The sequence below is a fragment of the Theobroma cacao genome, chromosome 3, assembly GCF_000208745.1.
Source record: "Theobroma cacao cultivar B97-61/B2 chromosome 3, Criollo_cocoa_genome_V2, whole genome shotgun sequence".
Taxonomy (NCBI): Eukaryota; Viridiplantae; Streptophyta; class Magnoliopsida; order Malvales; family Malvaceae; genus Theobroma; species Theobroma cacao.
In genome coordinates, this window is record NC_030852.1 from 13,050,352 (window position 1) to 13,072,918 (window position 22,567).

Here is a 22,567-nt window from a genome sequence, read left to right on the forward strand (position 1 = left end):
TTCCATTTAAGATCTATAACTCATAATGTTCAAATAATAACTTCATTGAAATCAATTCATAGAATCCAAACTTATTCTCATAATGGTATTCATCAAGCATAATATACATAAATAGTTTATCAAACGATTCTTAGCAAATCACATCCAGTTTGCATGTACACATTCAAAGACTCTGACCGTCAGCGGAGTGACTTTGGGCATGGGTGCTAACACTTAGTATCATGGCAAACCTACCAAACAATGGATAGGGAGGATCACCTCGTCTTAGGATCCAATCACCTTTTACTCAAAAACTTAAAACATGAAGTTTAAAAACGTGAGTATAAACCTAGTGAGTGAACATTGGAAGTGAACAAGCATCAATACGGGAAGTTTTAGAAAACATGATGCACTTATGTTGAAAACAATGCAATTTAGCTTAAGTTCTTGTCACAATGAAAATTCGATTTTTTTTTTTGCTGCAGTGAAAATCAATTGGAAAGCATTTCTCAAGTTTTAACATTCAATAATCAATGCAACCACAATATAATTTCCATAACGTCTATATATATATATATATAATATATATAAACATACATACAACCATAGGCCTCACCCTAACTCTCCCTCAGCTGGGTCATCATCAGCTCATGTGCATTCTTACACCGGATATAGTTGGGTCATCATCAGCTCAAGTGCACTCCTACACCACACATGGCTAGGTCATCATCACCTCATGTGCACTCCTACACTGCACATAGCTGGGTCATCATCAGCTCATGTGCACTCCTACACCGCACATAGTTGGGTCATAGTTATCACACAATAGTATCATTCAATGCATAACATACATATCAACATAATGTGGGAACAAATGAATTCATCACATTCATATTTTACAACATAAAAACGTTTCATCAAGGGCTTGTTCCCGTGCAACTTTTAAAGAAAAACCAACCAATATTTCAAGTAGCTTAATCAAGCATATAAATCCTTATTCCAAAACATTTTAATGCAAGTTCACTCACCGGTCCTCGTTGATTCTTAAATCGACTCCAACTCCTACTAATGGTCCGAATAGAGATGTGGGGTCTCGTTGGAACGTATCACACATAATAGCATCACAAATAAACTCAATTCACATAACCATAATTTTAAAAGCTATCTCCTAAATCATGTTCTACTAGTTATTCCTAGATAGCTTCCAACTACCATTAAGTGGCTATCTATTTTCACTATTCTAGTTACACTAAAATGAATAAACCACCTCAACTATAAAACACTCACAAATCTAACCACTAGCCATTCTCAACAACTTAAAAATCAACTCAATTACATTACTCACCTTGGTAGCTTTGTAATTGAATTCCTTTTCAAAAGCTTTCAACTATTGTGAAAAATCTTTCTTTCTCTCTCTAGAAGGTTCAGCTAGTGAGAGAAAGTATTAATAAAAGGTTTTTGAGGGTTTTAAGGTGAAAGAGTAAAAGAGCACAAAAGACTTTGTAAAAAGGTGCACAAAAGCATGAAAATTGGGGTTAACTTGAGAAAATTTATGGAGGTTTCAAAGCAAGCTTCCATGGAAGGTGAGAAAATGTGAGAAGGGAAGAAGAAGAAGAAGAAGAAGTTGCTAGAAACTTAGATATTTTTGCCTAATGTTTATCTAATTTCTCATGAAATTACTAAAATGCCTTTTCCAATGTCATTTTGTCTTCCTCTTACTTTTGTACAATCTTTTTACTTCTTTGACACTAAGACAAAGTCCATAATAGCCTAGAAATACTCGAGTTCACGAAAACTTAAAAATTTTAACTCAAGATGTAAAATGACCATTTTGCCCTTACCGTGAAAGTATCAGTATTTCTATCTTCTTCATTTATTTTACCATCATTCATTTATTCCTTAGGTCTATTTAGACCTTAATAACATTTGAGAGTTACTTCTAGGAGCTCACCATGAGAAATGATGAAAGTGCCCCTGGTTCGTGTTATTGAGTCTACTGCTAGTTACAGGTCTATAAAGGTCGAGGTTTCACAATATGAGGGTACTGGGTGTCACACATGCGACGACAGTTCCTCAAACATTGAGAAGTTCTCCTCAAACGCATAGTGCTAACGACCCATCGGTAAGATCGGTTTTAACAGTTTGTGTATAATATTTCCACATATGTTTATCGAGTAACACAGTAATTTATGTTATTGCAGTTGAGGGAGGCAATGATAGCTCTTCAACCACCGATCGGTCCTACTCAACCGCAAAGTGGTAACTAGCCGCTGGTAAGGATATTAAACTTGTAATGTGTAATGTTCAACAATTGCATATATGATTATTGAATAACACAGTAATATATGTTATTGCAGTTGACCCATTCGACAAGAGTCAATGACGGAGTAGTCACGTAGCGTCAGCTAGATGGATCATGCATCAGTATAAAAAAGACATGTCGAAGCTGAAGCTGCTGGTCAAGGTGCTAGTGAGGACCACGATGGTGTTGATGATGGGCAGCATGATGAACCTGGTTTGTACATTCACGATGACGTAGCTGGTGTTGCCAGAGACCCTATTCCTGAGGCCGATCCGGATGATGTTGTGGCAGGGGATGTGACCTTTCAATCACATGATTCTGAAGGAGACCTTATTCCTGAGGCAGATTTGGTTATCAATGCATCTGAAGGAGGGGAAAAGAACCTTCACTCAGTCGTGCTTGAAGAAGAGCATCTTCCTCAAGCCGATGCATTAGTCAGGGCAGCAGCAGGAGAGGACCATCTTCTTTAGAGCACTCCTGAGCCAGCAGCTCACGGTTGTCATCACTAGAGTCATCTGATGTCCGTCATCGTGTAGCACAAATTTCAGACCCAACGGATCTGGCACGAGTGAAAATGGCTAGCAAATACAGCACAAGCCCGTACGTCGACCCCTCAATGAGGTATCGGGATGTTAAGAGCACAACGGTCGAAGCATACGAAGCTTTCAAGAAAGAGGAGTGCGTGAGGTAAGTGCATAAATAACATTGCAAATATTGTTTTTTAATGAAACATTAATCCACCAAGGCTTTTCTAACTTATTTTGTTACATATGCAGGCGTAACGTCGGGGTCTTAAGGGATCAAGGGGCTGACTTTTTCACAACATTAGAGGATCCCAAAGAAGAAATGAGTAGTGAACGCATGCCTCAACGTACTTTGTAAGCCGATGACAAGGCCAAAGTCAAAGCTGTACATTACCCGTGCATGCATGGTTGACACGATATTCTTCATAAGTTTATTTGAAAATTTTTAAATTCTGAAAATACTAAGTTTTTTATTGCATTAAGTGTAAGCTAATGTATACATGCTTCACAATACACCATCCATATGCTACACACCTCATTTCCAACAAAAGATGCTCGGTCAACTATGGAAATTCCAGATGAGTTGCGGGTGTACGTGGAGGGTGAGAAGCTGGCATACGATAAAAAATGGGAAGATGTCGATTTCATCCTCACGCCTTACAATATGGGTGAGCATTGGGTGGTAGCGAAGATCGACTTGGTGAGGTGGACAATCAAAGTGGTGGACTCCGCAAGAACTTCGAATGCTAAGGATAACAGATTGCGAGCGGCTCAGATGACACCCTTTAAGAAAATTATGCCAATCATCTGCCACCAAGCAGATTATTTCAACAAAACACGACGAAAGACTTGGGATTTGACGCTGATGCCATTGGAAATTCATTTGCCAAAAGCTAAAATGCATCAACAGAATGATAGTGTCAGCTACGACAAGTTCATGTTAGGGTACATTGACGATATTTTGCAATCGAAACCAATCAGAGTTAAGCAGAATATGATTGCAAATATGCGTCGTCAATATGGTCTAGAAATTTTTTCCAACAATTGTGAGAGCGAACCTTGAACATATAGGCCTTTGTTTGTACATTTTTTTTGTATATGCAATTAATTTTATTAATTTTAATATTCGTACATTTTATACATGACCTTTTCTTTCTCAATTCAAACACAGTGCCTTGAAATTAGTACTACACCCACGTGGCGTGTCACCCCATTAGGGCATGGTGTGTCACCCTTGAAAACTGGAAGACGTCAGCGTGTCACGCCAAGTATCTAGTTCCACTCAGCGTGTCACCACAAGATGGGGCGTGCCTTGTCACCCCACAATATTGCAAGAAGTTAGCGTGTCACCACCAAAATCTGGATGCACTCAGCATGTCATGCCAAGTTTCTGGTTCCACTCAGCGTGTCACCACAAGATGGGGCGTGCCGTGTCACCCCAAAATACTGCAAGAAGTCAGCGTGTCACCACCGAAATCTGCATGCACTCAGCGTGTCATGCCAAGTATCTGGTTCCACTTAGCTTGTCACCACAAGATGGGGCATGCCGTGTCACCCCACATTATTGCAAGAAGTCAGCGTGTCACCACCAAAATCTGCATGCACTCAGCGTGTCACGCCAAGTATCTAGTTCCACTCAGCGTGTCACCACAAAATGGGGCGTGTAGTGTCACCCACAATACTACAAGAAGTCAACGTGCCACCACCAAAATTTGCATGCACTCAGCGCGTCACACCAATTATGTACTTCCACTCAGCGTGTCACCATAAGATGGGGAGTGCCGTGTCACCCCACAATACTGCAAGAAGTCAGCGTGTCACCACCGAAATCTACATGCACTCAGCGTGTCACCACAAGATGTGATTGACATCTACCAATTGCAGCGTAATCTCAACCCTCACACGACATGATAAAAAATGCCACATGGCATTTCTTTTATTAGTTTAGCATAATATAATTTTGAGGAATTTTCGTCCTTATATAAAACATTTTATTTTTAAGATGTTTTAATTTAATAAAAAATAATTATGATGATCCATAAATGAAATTTGATTGGATGATCCATAAATTTTTTAAATTTTTTTGGTCAAGTCATGTGTTTTAATCTTAAATTTCATATGATATGTTTTTAATTAGTCCATAATTTCCTTTTTCTATACTTGCATCCTTGGAAGTAAACTCCTTGGTATTAATAAGATAAAATAAACTTTGTAATTAAAAAATTACGAAAACAAATTTAATATTAGGATTTAGAAAGCTACTAAAGTTAGATGAATTAATTTTATAAACTGTAAGAGATTTGATTGTAAGAACGTAAAAGGTTAAATCAAATGAAATAGAAAGGAATTAAATTAAATCATTAATTATTTAATACAAGTCGTAATAAAATGTGAGAAAGGGGGTAACAATATAGGGACTTCGCAAGTCTACTCAATCTTTAGAACTATGGACAAAATGAAATTAATAATCAAATAATATATCTACGAAATTAATAAAAAAAATAAAGACTCATCTACAAGAGGAAACTAACAAACACAAAATCCAAATATGAATGAATGTAAGATACTGCAAGAGCAAATTGTGACACAGGTATTGCACATGGGATACACATTTAGTTAGGCCGACAAGCTGCCTTCATCCACAAGACACCCTACGTTTTTAGACATTGTCCTTCGTATTGGACAGTTGTTATGTTTGTGACCGATTTGTCTGCAACTTGAACATGCTTTCAGTCGGTGCACTCATGGAGGCACCAATTAACTTGGAGATGGTGCCGAATTTGTGGATGGAACTGCAAATGGGGATGGGCAATTCTGTCTGTTATGCCCGTACCTCTTGCATTGTGAACATCTCCGTGCTCGACTGCCTTAACCAGCCGATGGAATCCTTCTCCTCCTATGTCTTCCCACTTGGCCTCGCCAAGGTGGTGGCAACACGACAATTTGTTTCACATTAGAGGGGATGTCCCACTCAGTAGGATGCCCTACCGAGCGAATTGACCCCACATAACCCTCCACTAAAACAGTTGTCTTGTAGTGTCAGCGCAAAATTCAATGGCTTCACGTTTACATTTACTAAAAAATACAATGATCTCAATGTTCAAACACAATGTAAATACTATGTCAATTAGGGTTCAAATAAGAAATAAAGGTATTCTGACCTTATTGCTGCAATGGCATGGCTGCATGGCAGTAAATCTATTTGAAACTCATAACATGAACACATCTTCGTGGACAGGTTTACAAATCCGTCCATCTTCCCGTCTTTAACTTCAAACTCCACTTGATTGATAGGTTTAACCACAAAGCGATGTGCATCATTGAACCGTTTGCTCAACTGCCTAGCAACCCAAGGGCTAAAGGGTGTGGTCACCTTGACGGCCTCCTCGTACCGATCATGGAACCAACGCTGGAACATGTCTTTGAAGAACTCGATCAAAACAGTGATTGGCATTGGTCTTGCATGCTTCAAGCATGAGTTAACACATTCCACAATGTTGGATTTCATCATTTGGTATTGCCTTGCCGATGAACAAGCATGTGCCCATCTCTCAGAGCCTATTCTCATAAAGTCAGTGTGGGCTCCCGCGTGAATCTGGTTAAGCTAGTTCATATGTCTGTTGAAATCAAAAACCTTATAGCAATCTCGAACAAGGGTGAAAATCATAGAAACGTCGTCGCGCTTGAACTTGTTTTTAAAGTTTTTCTTCAAATGGTACTCGCATAAACCATGGTGCGCTTCTAGGTATGCATTTTGGATTGCTTTCTTAATGCCGAGATGCTGATCAGAAATGAACATAGTGTTTTCAGGACAACCAATCGCATCACGTAGCTTTGTATCTTTGCATACAGTGACAAATAGAACAGCCTTGAACCTACCTTTCAGATGTGTCACATCAATTGCAACCATAGGATGCATTACATCCCTAAACCCCCGAATACAAGCCCCGTATGCCTAGAAACAATATTTGAATCTTTCTGCCTCATCAGTAGCCACTGTTGTGACTGTGTAGGGATTTTCTTGTTCCAACATATAAAAATACGAGGGTAGTAGTTGAAATAACTCCTCTAGGGGACCAAAAGAAGCCTTTCCGCATACTCCTTCGTTTGCCAGGCCTTACCATATAGGCATTCCAATCCCCACTAAACCCTCATCTCAGCAATTATGTCCTTAGCTCTCAATGCTACTCCATTAGCCTGAAGCTTGTGTGACATAAGTTCATCAATTATCTTTGCACTCGCGATTGTAAATCGCCCTTACAAACCATCGACAGTACATGTGTGTACTTTGTGGAATGTCCGAACTTGCCAATATTCTCCTCTTTCAAGTAACTTCGTTGCACGCACACTGAACTTGCATGCCTTGTCCTTGCAACCAACCTCATAACGAGCTTTACATGACCTTTTTACTCTTATCCCAAACTATTCTTTTAGAGCCAACATATTCAAAGCTCATTTCAACTCAGCCTTCGAGGAAAATATTTTTCCTTTGTATAAGCGATCATCGGCACATGTAGACTCCTCTGTTGTAATTGTTTGGAAGGAGAACCTTTCTACACCTAGAATTACCCACGTACTAGATATCCCTCCATTTCCCCTTTCCTGATAACTGTCATGGAGCAATGTACCAGGGGAACGAATCTCGTTCTCATGAACGATGGGGTTATTGTATATGGGGTCATCACATTGAACATCTCCTACATCAACACCTCCAACAAGTTCCATTTTGCCTTCAACATTATTGCAAATTGGAATGTCATTGTCATAAAGCCAATCCTCGTCTGAACTCTCATCATGCCATTCATCAGGCCCATCATCCGAATTGTCATCAAATATATCTTCATCGGTAGGGAACAAATCCTCATTTCCATAATCAGATGTAGTATTATCCTCGAGCATCGCAGTGTCACCCTCTAACATCGTAGTGTTATCTTCAAGTGTCGCATTCTCATTTAATAATGCCATTACACCCTATACAGTTTCACCCGATTGTTGCATTTTTTGGACACAACTAACTAATTGGTTCGATGCACATCCTGATCAGAATTGTACAGCCAACTGTTCTGTGAATGCATGTGTCTACCGGGTTGCACAAACTCTTATGCATACGTCAATTGCCATTGTTGTGGGTTACGGACCGAATGTTGTGGTATATGTGAAGCATTGTATATCTCATTTTGATTGAGCGAATTATCATGTTGTTCAGCTTCTTCATGTGACATAACATTTGTTTGGCGCCCCTTAATGCTAACATACACAGTCGAAACATTCCTCTGTTTAGCAGAATTAATGCAACATCCTCATCGTCCTTGATAATTGGCTATGATATCTCTCCGGGTGTATTGATCAATGCATGTAACTCAATCTCGTCAATTTTTTAGTTACCCTAACAACATCTTCAACCAGCTTCATCAATCCCACAAACGACAAATCACTCCTAACCCCCTGCATTTGTGACTCACCACCCTTGTAAATGCCATCCACCCACTGACCATCGTGTCTTATCACAAGTTGCACAATTAGAACCCCACTGAAATTTTGAAAACAATAATAATTTGTTAATCATTTAACACATTACATGACATGCCGTGTTCTAGAATTTGTCAGTCATGCTGTAACACCCTATGCATATAATGTAAAATGTGGTAACACGCCATGCATATAATGTAAAATGTGGTAACATGTCATGCATATAACGTAAAATGTGGCAACATGCCATGCATATAATGTAAAATGTTGTAACACGCCATGCATATAACGTAAAATGTGGTAACACGCCATGCATATAATGTAAAATGTTGTAACACGCCATGCATATAACGTAAAATGTGGTAACACTCCATGCATATAATATAAATTGTTGTAACACACCAACGCTGACATGCCAATGACTATAATTATTATGTCTTTACATGAATTAGCCTAAAATACCCATGGCGTGTGACACGCCAATCAGTGTAATTATTGACTCATTACATGAACTGCCCTAAAATAACCAATGTCGTGACACGCTAAAATAACGCTAACACATGTTATAGATGCATGGCGTGTAACAACTCTGGGCGATGTTTCTAATCCATGTTCTAATTTACACCAAATGTTTCAGAAATTTAAGTGTTACAACAATAAACCCAATAACATACCTTGATGTCATCTCTGCTATAGGGTCTATTAATCTACAACAATATGGCCAGATGTCGAGAGATAGACCATAGCCCCGTTGACGATGGTGCTCAATAGAGAGTTGACAAAGCTCATATAGTTCAGAGAGCTGATAACGATGGTGCTCAACAGAGAGTTGGCAGAGTTGAGACAGTTCAGAGAGTTGAGAGAGAAAGATGACTGAGCTTAAATAGCTGAGCATTTATTTATTTCTATTTTTTCTCTGACGGGAGGGAGATATCGGGACCCTAATTTGAAACGATGTTTTTAAGGGCATTTTGGTCTACTCATGCTTTTTTTTTTGCTTGAAACAGATAACTTTATATAGGTGGTTATTTTTGAAATCACCTTATTAGGAGGTCCATTTCTCACAATTTTCTCTAAACAAAATTACTAGTACCTACAAAAGATAAAAGAAAAATTAGCAAATATGTAATGAATAAAGTTAAATAAAATGAAAACATAACAATTAAAAAAATGAATAAGTTTAGAAAACTTGGGTTGCCTTTTAAGAAGTGCTTGATTCGTAGTCATCAGCTTGACTCTTTTTAGGCTCAGTTGGGATTGATTAAAGTTATTGAGGATCTTTGGCGATCAATTTCACCTCCCCAATAATGCTTGAAACGTTGCCCATTCACCTTGAATCTCTCGTTTGACTTCTAATCAACTACTTCCACTACTCTATAAGGGAATACTTTCGTGACAATAAAAGGTCCTAACCATCTCGATTTGAGCTTATCTGGAAATAATTTCAAATGAGAGTTACATAATAGCACATGTTGGCCTAGTTCAAGTGGTGCTCGATAATCTTCTTATCATGCCATCTATTGGTCTTTTCTTTATAGACATTGGCATTCTCGTAAGCTTCTAGTCAAAATTCATCCATCTCGTTCAATTGTAGAAGATTTTCTCAACAACTGCTTTAATTTCTTGATGGCCCAATACACATTGTGTTCGAATTCCAATAGAAAGTGACATGTTTTTTTGAATGCCCACATTGCAATCATCCAATCTCTTGGACTAATTTTTTCTAGACAGACACATGGTTTTCTCCAAAATTCTTTTTATTTTCGTGTTGGAAACTTTAGATTGACCACTTCTTTATAGATGATAGGCAGTCACAATCTTGTGTTTGACTCCATCCTTAGCTAAGAGTGTGTTTGACATAAACTCTAGTTCCATATCTAAGTAATCTGTCAGTGCCTTTAGTAAATAATCGTCCTTTCCTCCCTTAAGGTTCCTCCAAAGCCTTAGCCACAAAATCATCCTTGTCTTTGGCTTCCTTAATGAGATCCATCAACATCGATCTCACTTTAAAGTGGACTAACAATGCCTCAATATCATCAACCTCAAATTGGATGCCCATATCACCCAACTCGAGCATACCTTGCACCAATGATCTCCTCTCAACTGTGATGTGAGTTAAACTCCTAATAGATTTCTAGCTCAAGGCATCTGCCACCACATTAGCTTAACTAGGGTGATACAATATAGTGCAGTCATAATCTTTAAGCAACTCCATCCATTGACGTTGCCGAAGGTTGAGATCCCTTTGCTCAAAAATGTACTTGAGACTTTTACGATTCGTATAAATCTCACAAGTCTCACCATATAGATAGTGCCTCCAAATCTTCAAGGCAAAGATTATTGCTGCCATCTACAAATCATGTGTAGCATAATTCTACTCATGCTTTTTGAGTTGTTGAGATGCCTACATAATCACATTACCATGTTGCATCAAAACACACCCAAATCTTACTCGTGATGTGTCGTAACAAACCATGTAACCCCCTAAACCACAAAGTAAACTCAACACAAGAGTTGCTGTAAATAAAGTCTTGAGCTTCTCAATGATCTCCTCACTTGCATCTATCTATATAAACTTCACACCCTTTTCTGTCAATTTTGTCATAAGAGCAGTGATCTTGGAGAAATCCTTAACAAATCTCATTTAGTATCCTGCCAATCCCAAAAAACTCCAAATTTCAGTCACTAACGTAGGCCCTACCATTTCTTTACTACCTCAATCTTCTTTGGGTCTACCATCACACCATCCTTAGATACTATGTGACCCAAGAAGCTAAGACTATCAAGCTAAAACTCACACTTAGGGAACTTGGCATATAATTGGTGTTCCCTTAAAGTATGTAGCACGATCCTCAAATGTTGCTCATGTTCATCTCTACCCCTTGAGTATATCAAGATATCATTAATGAATACAACTACAAATTTATCCAAGTAGGGTCTGAATACCCTGTTCATCACATCCATAAAAGTTGTAGGGACATTAGTTAAACCAAATGACATAACCAAAAACTCATAACGACCATACCTTGTGTGAAAAGCAGTATTAGGTATGTCACCAGCTCTAATCCTTAACGAGTGGTACCCCGATCTCATATCAATCTTAGAAAAACACTTGGCCCTTTGTAATTGATCAAACAAGTCATCAATACTTGGGAGAAGGTACTTGTTCTTGATGGTCACTTTGTTCAATTGACTATAGTCAATACAAAGTCTCATCGATCCATCTGTTTACTTCACAAACAATACCTGTGCACCCCATGGTGAGACACTAAGGCATATGAAACCCTTGTCCAACAAGTCTTCTAACTAGTCCTTGAGCTCCTTAAGCTTTACTAGTGCCATTCGGTAGGGTGGTATAAATATCAGATTGGTGTCTTGCACCAAGTCTATACAAAATTCTCTCTTTTTTTGAAGGTAATCCAAGTAACTCCTCTGGGAACACATCAACATATTCTCCCAAAATTGGCACATCTACCATATTACCCACATCCACTTGGGCATCCAAGACTATTAGCAAAAATCCTTGGCATCTGTGTCTCATGAATATATTGGCGCTCATGGCTGACACCACACTACTCAAAGCCATGCTGCGATCTCCCTAAAAATAGAATGGCATCTTTCTAGGGTACTCAAACTTTAGCCTCTTATGGTGGCAATCCACACTAGGATAGTTGGGAGATAACCAATCCATCCCAAGAATAACATCAAACTCTAGCATATCCATCAAATGTTAGATTAGCTTGAGTCTCCTTCTCCTTAACTTGAACCACGCAAGCTCTATACTCGTACCTTGCCACAAACACCTCTCTCAAAGATGTGGAAACTACTAAATCTTACTCCCTTTTGGAGCACTCTATACCTAACTTAGATACAAAATATGGAGAAACATGAATGCGTAGCACCAAGATCATACAACACACGTGCATCAATAGAACAGATAGGTAGAATACTTGAAACAACTACATTGGATGCTTGTTCATCTTATGGGGTTAATGCATAAACTCTAACTTGTCCTCGACCTTCCATACCCTAACCTTTAGGTCCAAATACCCTGAGTGGTGTTACCAGTACCCTTACCCCTAGCTCCTCTAACCTCTCTAATCTATTGCGCGATAATAGGAGTAGTTGCTATAACTTGCTGAGCAAGTCTCTTTTACTATCGATCGTCAAGACAATTCCTTATCACATGTCTAGGCAAACCATAACCATAACAAGATAGGGTACCCTTTCGACTTTAACCTCGGTGCCTTCTATTACAAGTAGAGTGCAATGGAGGGGACTAATGATCTTACCCTGAACTCTGTTATCTATGTGGCCTACCATCCCTTTTGTCACGTCCACTATCACCACTACCAAAATAATTCCCCTAATGGGAAGATTGAGTATCTCTAGGTTGTCCTATGGAAGACGATCCCTCATTACCCCTAAAATCCCTATGACTCTTAATCTTGGCCCTCTTAGACCTATCTCTAGTTGTTTTTGTCTTAATTGTCCTCATCTCAATCTTTTGAGCATAGTCCACAACTGAGGCATAAGAATCAAACTCTTGAAAATCCACTCCTTTAAACAAAAGCTCTATTGACTCATCAACAAATCTCCTAATCTTCATCTCCTTCGTGGACACAAGATATGGTGCATATCAAGCCAACTGAGTAAACTTAAAATCATACTCTGCCACTGTCATCCTTGAAGTCTACACTAGCAACTCAAACTCTTGAGCTCTAACATGTCGTATACTGAGGGGCAGAAAGCGATTCAAAAATCCAGTACTAACATCCCAAGTAAGTAGAGCAGCACCAACTGGCCTACCCTTATGTAAAGACACATGTTTCTCCTGGGCCACATCCTCTAATCGGAATCCAGCTAACTCCACAGCTCGAGCACCAGAACATCCTGCCGCAACATAGATCTTATCTATACCATTTAGAAATGCTTGTGGTTTTTCCAACACATCAGACCTCATGAAAGAATGAGGTTTTAACCTTAAGAAATCTGGAAAAGAAATATCCAATCAACTTCTCACTATCTCAAACTGTTGTTGGTCATCCTGACATTGGGAACTAGGGGACGCTTGTACGGTAGATGGTCTTTCACCCTAACGTCTTTGCCCGAACATCTCTTGGGCGATGACTCTTATAGTTTAGCATAAGTCATGCATACTGGCCACTATCTATTCAAGGGTTACACCCCTAACTGGGTGTCCCATCTCAACCTTTGAAGCCTGCTCCTTGACATGATCATTCATAGGTGTCTCGACCCTCATGGAACTCATGGGTCTACAGCATCTGACATAGCCCCTAAAAGTGAGTGTTTGTGGTCTATCTATAGTATTTGTGGGAGTATTTTGCTCAACTACGTCTTTAGAAGCTACTCGAGTCCTAAACGGCATAATCACACCTAGACAATATCAATTACACATAAGGGTCTCAATATCTAGACATATATATCATGTGACATCAATACATTGGATCTAAGTTTGGAAAGCAAATAAGGAATCATATACAGACTCCCGTTTTCGATTTGTGCTCGGGTACACAAAGCAAAAACAAGATTCTCACATACGACTTTGACACTTCACGACATGACCAAGAAAATCATAAGACTTATACAACCTACTGCTCTAATACCAACTTTGTGACATCCTATTTTGGGAAAGATCATGATCGGAGCATGAACCTATGTGGGTATGGCCCACTATGCCCAAGCAAGCCTAAATCCATAAATGCACAGGCTAGTCATACATAACATTCACTAACATGAGTTTATCCATAATCAAAATAAGCTATAATTCATCAAGGCCAGCACATTATGAAACTTCTCAACATAAAGTGTGGCTTCTTTCACATGCATATAAACATTCACATGTAAATAAAACAATTATGGTTTAGCACACACCTCGAGCCTATTGTGCTATGATATCTACCATAGTCTTATCATCCTATACACCCATATCTGAGGCTCAGCATAATATGCAAAAATGTAAACAAGTTTATCAACATTATTTACACAGAGTTCATTCCAATAAGATAGTTCAAAACTAAACTAGACTCATACAGAGTGCACGACACTAAAAGGCTGGAAAGAAGGCTCTGCCACACCTACCAAGAATGAGTTGCTCCATTACTCCACAAGTCGTCTAATCAAGCAAGCTACTAATCTGAAACAAAATAGGAGAAAATAATGTTTGAGTCACAAAGACTTCGTGAGTGAATACGGGGAAGGGGACAAGCCAAGGGGGAAGAGTTTTGCAATAAACCATAATTTGCAAAACAACATGATAAACATATAAATCCTCTCAATGGTCATGAAAGCATTTGGTAACATTAAATGCATAAAAATAATGTTCATATACAAGCTCAACTGACAAACATTTGCAATGACATAATGAAGGTAAACCTCGTCCTTTTAAGCTCAACAACTAACATTCAAATAAAGAATGTGTAATTCACTTAACAACACATCTCATTATTTCCATATAAACACAATAATTATCAATTGACAAACACAAGCATCACCATACCCAATATACAAATTGCACGTCAATACATGCCATAGCAAATTATGGGGAGAATGGGGACTTTCACTCAACCCACCCTTGTGGTATTATCACCCTCACATCGGGATTCATAAAGAGAGGAAAAGTGGTATGGTGCCTAACTTAACCTTGTGGTATTCTTACCCTCGAACCAAGACTAGAGCCAATCACAACAAAATCACGTGAAGTGGAAACCTACTCAACCCACTTTAAACCAAAATCATGGGAAGTGGAAACCTACTCAATCCACTTTACTGCAAAACAATGGAAGTTGAGACATACTCAATCCACTTGACAATAAAATCAGGGGAATGTGGAGGCTTTCTCAATCCACATCACAACACCCATCATGGCAAGTGCAATTCAATCAACCACAATCATTATCTCAACTAACATCTCGTATCCACACTAGCTCGAAGATTAGAGTAATCGAGGGAATTGTTCAAAACATTGAAAGGGCTTGTCCCCCCTTGTTGAAAGCTACTACATAGTAGAATATTTAATTATACATAATAGTTTTGAAAACCATTTCAAAATGTTTTCTCATCCAGAAACATATTTTTCCTTAGTCAAATATTTCAAGCAACAATGCTCATAACAAATCCATTAAATCATGCAATCATGCTTTCAACTTTACATACTCAAATAGTTTCGAAAGTAGTGTACCCGCTCACCTTAAAAGTTGATATCTACCAAGTATGCAAAAGTCTACTCCAACAAAATTTCTAAAGTTTCAACGGTTCTTAAATACCTAAATAAATATTTTCCATTAATACTTTGTCTAGGAAATGCATAATAATCCTTCTATGCTACTTCAAACTATTTGAGTTTATAGAAACTAATTTTCTAGACTAAATCTACTGCTCATCAAAATACCCATTTGTACAAATCCATAAAATCAATATTCTCACCTTAGATGAGCTATAACAAGTGAGAAAATCCACCCAAATCCTCTAGTTTGCATACATCAATAATTCTGGAACAATAAACCATATTTCCAAAATAAAAAATCCAAGGTTAAAAGATTTAAGAGTAAGAAAATGTCATTTTTCATTTAAAATACAAAACCAAGCTCAAATCTTTCAAAAATGGTGATTTTAAGCAAAAATGGGTGGAAAAAGCTTAAAAGTTAGGGTTTTACCTTCAAAATGCAACTGAGGGTTGCCAACCCTCAGAAAATGTGATATATTTATAAGCCAGGGTGTGAAAATACGTTTTTACCCTTTTTATTTTTTTGAAATAGATGAAATGTATCGATACATTAGACCATGTATCGCTACATTTGGTTCAAAAAAAATGTATCGACTCATTATGACAATGTATCGATAAATGTTCATCAGAAACCCTTTTTGGGCTAAATGTATTAATACATCATGAACATGTATTGATACACTTGAGATAGAATGCAGTTTTTGAGACAGATTGCCTATTAAATTTACCTAGCTTATTTACATTAAATAATATCTAAGTAAGTGTCCTCTTTACTTTTTACTCTCCATTTACTTAAGATATTTATACCATTTAAGTAAATGTCTTCTTTATTTTTACTCTCCATTTACTTAAGATATCTATATCATTTAAATAAATGTCCTCTTTACTTTTTACTCTCTATTTACTTAAAATATTTAATATAAATAAGCAAATAACCCCCCATTTGGATTCAATAAAAATATCAAAAAAATCAAAACCCAAAACAATCAAAATTTAAATTTTGATTTCAAGAACAAAATTGAAAAAGTTCAATTAAAATTAAATTTTTGGCTCCCATTTACCATAGCAAATATACACCAAAAATTATGAAAAAAATCATTTGGGGTCATCTAAAATTCAATGGAATCCTTATCGCCATTTTTATTTCCAAAAGATTGTTCTATAAAAATCACATATTTTGACCCCTCCCAAAGTTAGCAAATTTTATGCGTCAAAAGTGACTGACAACCAAAAGTGTCAATGAATTCTTTTGAAGGGTAAAACTAATTTTCATAATAAAATATGTAATCTATATGCTCACCTAAGGATTTCCTAACTTTTCCTCTTACTCAATGTGAGATTTCACAATTCCCTTCTCCAACCTTGATAGATGGTCTACCACTTGATTTTCTATGCCTTTTCTATCTCGAATCTCCAAATCAAATTCTTGTAGCAAAAGTATTAATCTTCTCAAACGTGGTTAACATCCTTCTTGGCAATCAAATACTTGACTACTAAGTGATCAATGTACTCAATTACTTTAGTGCCAACAAGATAAAAGTGAAACTTATCAAATGTGAACACAACAAAAAATAATTTCTTCTCAATGGTAGTTTAATTCATCTAGGTCTTTGTCAATGTCTTGCTAGCATAGTAAATAGAATGAAAAATCTTTTCTTTCCTTTGGCCTAACAGTGCACCAACTGCAAAGTCACTTGCGTCGCACATGAGCTCAAATGGAAAATTCCAATATGGGATTACAATGATAGGTGCAGAAACCAACTTTTTCTTCAATTTTAAAAATGTGGAAAGCTAAGCATCCTCAAATTTTAAAGGAACATCTTTCTCCAACAAATTGTAGAGTGGTTTGGAATTTTGGAGAAATCCTTGATGAATCGCCAATAGAACCCAGCATGTCCAAGAAAACTTCTAATGACTTTCACTGATGATGGTAGTGGAAGTTTCTCAATTGTCTCAATCTTAGCTTTGTCCACTTCTAAACCTCTATTCTAAACCATAAAGTGGCATTTTTCCCAGTTCAACACTAAGCTTGTTTCTTCACATCTTTTAAAGACTCAAGGAAAATTAAAAAAACAATCATCAAAATTATCACTAAACACAAAAAAAAAAATCATCCATAAACACCTCAAGATATTATTCCACCATATCAAAAAAGATTAACATCATGCATCTCTGAAAAATAGTAAAGGAGTTATAAAGTCTGAATGGCATCTTTCGAAAGGCAAAAGTGCCATATGGGCATGTGAAAGTGGTTTTCTCTTGATCTTCATGAGCTATTCCAGTTTAATTATATCAAGAATATCCATCCAAGAATCAATAAAACTCCTTACCAGATAGTCTATCAATCAAATCCCAATGATCCTCTTGAAGCATGTTTAGTTGCTAACTTTGATAGGGATGATGATGAATTTATTGAATATTCAAATTTGTTGAATGCTCACTCCAGATTTAAAATTAATCATCAATTTGAGTCTTTAGATATTTCAACTTCTTTAGTACCAGCTACTAAGCCTTCCATTGAGGAGCCACCTACTTTGGAACTCAAACCTCTGCCTGCACACTTGAGGTATGCTTTTCTTGGAAAATCTTCTACTCTTTTGGTTATTATTTCTGCTGCTCTTACTAACATGCAAGAGGAGAAGTTGTTAAGGACATTTAGAGAATTCAAGAAAGCAATAGGGTGGACCATAGCTGATATTACGGGAATTAGCCTTTCTGTTTGCATGCACAAAATTCTCCTTGAGGAAAATCACAAAGCCACAATTGAACAGCAAAGAAGATTAAATCCCATCATGAAGCAAGTGGTCAAGAAGGAAATCATCAAGTGGTTAGATGCCAAAATAATTTATCCTAAGAAAGGAGGAATGATTGTGGTGGCCAATGACAATAATGAGCTCATTCGAACAAGAACTGTGACTGGAGGGAGAGTGTGCATGGACTACCGCAAGCTCAACAAAGCTACAAGGAAAGATCACTTCCCTCTTCCATTCATTGATCAAATGTTGGATCGCTTGGCTGGAAAAGAGTATTATTGTTTTCTAGATGGTTATTCTGGTTATAACCAAATTGCTATTGCTTCTGAAGATCAAGAAAAGACTACATTTACATGTCCTTATGGCACCTTTGCTTTTAGAAGAATGCCATTTGGATTATGTAATACACTTGCCACCTTTCAGAGATGCATGATGGCCATATTCACATACATGGTGGAAAAATGTTTGGAGGTATTTATGGATGATTTTTCTATCTTTGGAAATAATTTTGATGATTGTCTTTTAAATCTTGCTAGGGTACTCAAGAGATGTGAAGAAACAAATTTGGTGCTCAATTGGGAGAAATGTCACTTCATGGTGCGAGAAGGTATTGTTCTTGGGCACAAGATTTCTAGTAGGGGCATTGAGGTAGATAAAGCAAAAATTGAAGCAATCGAGAAACTACCACCTCCAATAAATGTCAAAGGTATTAGAAGTTTTCTTGGTCATGATGGTTTTTATAGAAGATTTATTAAAGACTTTTCAAAAATTTCTAAACCACTTTGCAATTTATTGGAGAAAGATGTGCCATTTAAGTTTGATAATGAATGTCTTGTTGCTTTTGATGAATTGAAGAAAAGATTAATATCTGCACCTATCATAAATAGTCCCGATTGAACTCTCCCTTTTGAATTGATGTGTGATGCGAGTGATTTTACGGTGGGAGCTGTTTTGGGATAAAAAAAGGATAAAATCTTTGATTCCATCTATTATGCTAGCAAGACTTTGAATGAGGCTTAGAAAAATTATACCACAATAGAAAAGGAGCTTTTGGTTGTGGTTTTTGCTTTTGACAAATTTCGCTTCTATCTCGTGGGGACAAAGGTGATAGTGTACACTAACCATTTAGCTATCAAATATTTGATTACCAAGAAGGATTCGAAACCAAGATTGAGAAGGTGGATTCTCTTGCTACAAGAGTTTGATCTGGAGATTCATGACAGAAAAGGAATAGAAAATCAAGTGGCAGACCACCTCTCAAGATTGGAGATTGAAGATCAAGGTAAAGATTCAACCTTAATCAAGGAGACTTTTCCTGATGAACAAATCCTTCAAGTTGGTAAGAAATGACTTCCTTGGTATGCTGACTCCGTGAATTATCTAGTAAGCAATATTATTTCCTCTAATTTAAGTTTTCATCAAAAAAAGAAATTTTTGCATGATGTTAAATTTTATTTTTTGGATGAGCTTTACTTGTTCAAACAGTGTAAAGACCAAATGTTCAGAAAATGTCTCCTAGAAGAAGAGATTCAAAGTGTGCTTCACCATTGCCATTCTTCAGATTATAGAGGACACTTTGGAGGAACAAGGACTGCTGCTAAAGTCCTCCAATCAGGTTTGTATTGGCCTACATTATTTAAGGATGCTCACAATTTTGTTTTACATTGTGATAGGTGCCAAAGGGTGGGAAATATCTCAAGGTGACATGAAATGCCTTTCAACAACATCATGGAGATAGAAATTTTTGATGCATGGGGGATTGACTTCATGGGTCCATTCATATCTTCATATAACAACAAATACATTTTGCTTACTGTTGATTATGTCTCCAAGTGGGTTGAAGCGGCAACCTTTCCTCATAATGATTTGAAAGTGGTAATGAATTTCATCAAGCAGAATATTTTCACTCTATTTGGCACTCTAAAGGCAATTATTAGTGATGAGGGAAGTCATTTTTGGAACAAGTATTTTGATGCACTTCTGGCAAAATATGGAGTTAAACACAAGGTTGCCATTGCGTACCATCCTCAAACTAGTAGCCAAACGGAAGTATCGAATCGCGAAATCAAGAGGATTTTGGAGAAAATCGTTTGTCCCACAAGAAAAGATTGGTCAAAGAGATTAAATGATGCACTGTGGCTTATAGGACTACTTACAAGACCCCAATTGGTATGTCTCCATATAACTTGGTCTTTGGTGAAGCTTGTCACTTACTAGTGGAACTTGAACACAATACTTATTAGGCTGTGAAGAAGTTAAATTTTGATCTAAAAGCAACAAGTGAGCAAAGGTTGTTGCAACTAAATGAACTTGATGAATTTCGCCTTCAAGCTTATGAGAATGCCAAACTCTACAAAGAGAAAACAAAATAATGGCATGATAAGAAGATATTGGAAAGAAGCTTTGAGGTAGGACAAGCAATGTTGCTCTATAATTCTTGCTTGAAATTATTCCCAAGAAAGCTCAAATCAATGTGGTCTAGTCCTTTCATTGTTAGTGAGGTATTCTCACATGGAGAGATCGAAGTTAGAGGGACAGATGGTCTAAAATTTAAAGTCAATGGACAAAGATTAAAACATTATTAGGGAGACGAAATTAATCATCAAAAGTCCTCACTTCACTTGCTTCACACAGCCTAGAATCCAAGTCAATCCAGCCGAAGACTGTAAATGAAGCATTTCTTGAGAGGCAACCCAAGTTCCTTAACCTTACTCATTTTTATTATATTTTAGTTCATGCTTTTTACTTTATTTCTTTTAATCTATTTTTTCCCTTTTGCAGGTCATTGGATTCAAAAAAAATCAAAAAAAAGAAAAAATTAAAAAAAAATAAATAAAAATAAATAAAAAAATTTCAGAGCAGCGGCCCTCAAATTGAGAGCTGCGACCTTGGAAAATGCTGAAAATAGCTGCTAAAATAGAATGTTTCAACGTCGCAGCCCTCAAAGGGAGAGTTACGGCGCTCAACCCCCAACGCCGCGACACTCAAACGCGAAGCATGATGCTTTGGGCTGGCAAAGTTGAGTACCACGACCCTCACTTTGTTCTTTTCTCTCCTTTCACTTTCTTCTTCTCCTACAACCAAACACCCTCCCCCATTCCTAATTCGCTTTCAACTCTACTGCCTTTTTCTTTTTTCTTTTGTACTCAAAATTTCTACATTTTATTTTACTTGGATTTGTTTTCTATTTTCACTTAAAACCACTGCACTCATTGCATTCTTAAGGTAAGCACTCCTCCTCCCCTCTTCCAAATATTTAGTTTTCACTTGTTTTGTATAGAGAGAGGAAGAGGTTGGTATTAATGACAAATTTATAATTTTTTCATGATGAATGAGTCCTTTATGCATGTTTGTTAATGGGTTTTCTTACTTCCTCATGATTTATGCTTGGAGTGTAGAATTTTTTTTTTGTTACCTATTTAATGGATTCATGAATTTTTATTTGCTGCCAATATAATTGATGGATGCTTTGTTGATTTGGGTAAATGATGGGTTTGTTTAATTTTTTATGCTTGGATGAGCAAGTAGAAATAAATGCTAAAATTGTTAGGGCAACACGTGCCATATCTGATAATTTTAGATAAGTACATTGTCATAGATTTATTCTATTTTATTTTTCATTGGATTGTGGCATTGTGAAAATTATGATTACGAGAAGGCTGTCTGAATGTTGTGAGGCATAAGGAATTTATGTTGCATCTTAAGAAGTGAGGTTGTTAATGGAAATCTTGAATTTGAATTGTTGCATTGGACAGGAACTAATTAAACTCATGCTTGAAATCTTTCATATTTTCATGCTTGTTCACACAATACTACTTGCATATTTTTCCTCTGTATTTGTCTTGATAATTAAATTTCTTTAGCAGGAATGGCTCCAAAATGATCCAAACCAAGTTCCAATGGATCTTTTGATAGATCGAAGTTCATATCTACCAAAGCCTCTACGCGATATCATATGTCCTTGATCAACAAAGTGCCAATTCCTGAATGAGGAATAGATATCCCCATTTTGCCTTACAAGGAAATTCATGACATGCTTAGCGACAGATATTGGCATCGATTTAGTGACCAACCTGAAGCGGCAGTGGTTCCTATAGGTCAAGAGTTTTATGCGAATATGGTTGAGCATGTTGATGGTGTGGTGTTTGCTCGTGGCAAACGAGTTCCTTTTCACAGCCAAGCTATCAATGAATTCTTTGGAACCCCCAATATTGAAAATGATGAATATGGGCAGTACTTGGGCGATCATCAGGATTATAATGAGATTATCTCGACGCTGTGTGTTGAGGGAGCC

General features: G+C 37.3%; 1 protein-coding gene across 1 annotated transcript; it reads right to left on the minus strand.

Moving 5' to 3' along the window:
• On the minus strand, nt 10,199-11,490 carry LOC108661143 (RNA-directed DNA polymerase homolog). The gene is made up of 2 exons (XM_018117032.1): nt 11,073-11,490; nt 10,199-10,377 (listed from the first exon to the last, which is right to left on the minus strand). Exons 1-2 carry the CDS (start codon nt 11,488-11,490, stop codon nt 10,199-10,201), a joined length of 597 nt encoding a protein of 198 aa, XP_017972521.1.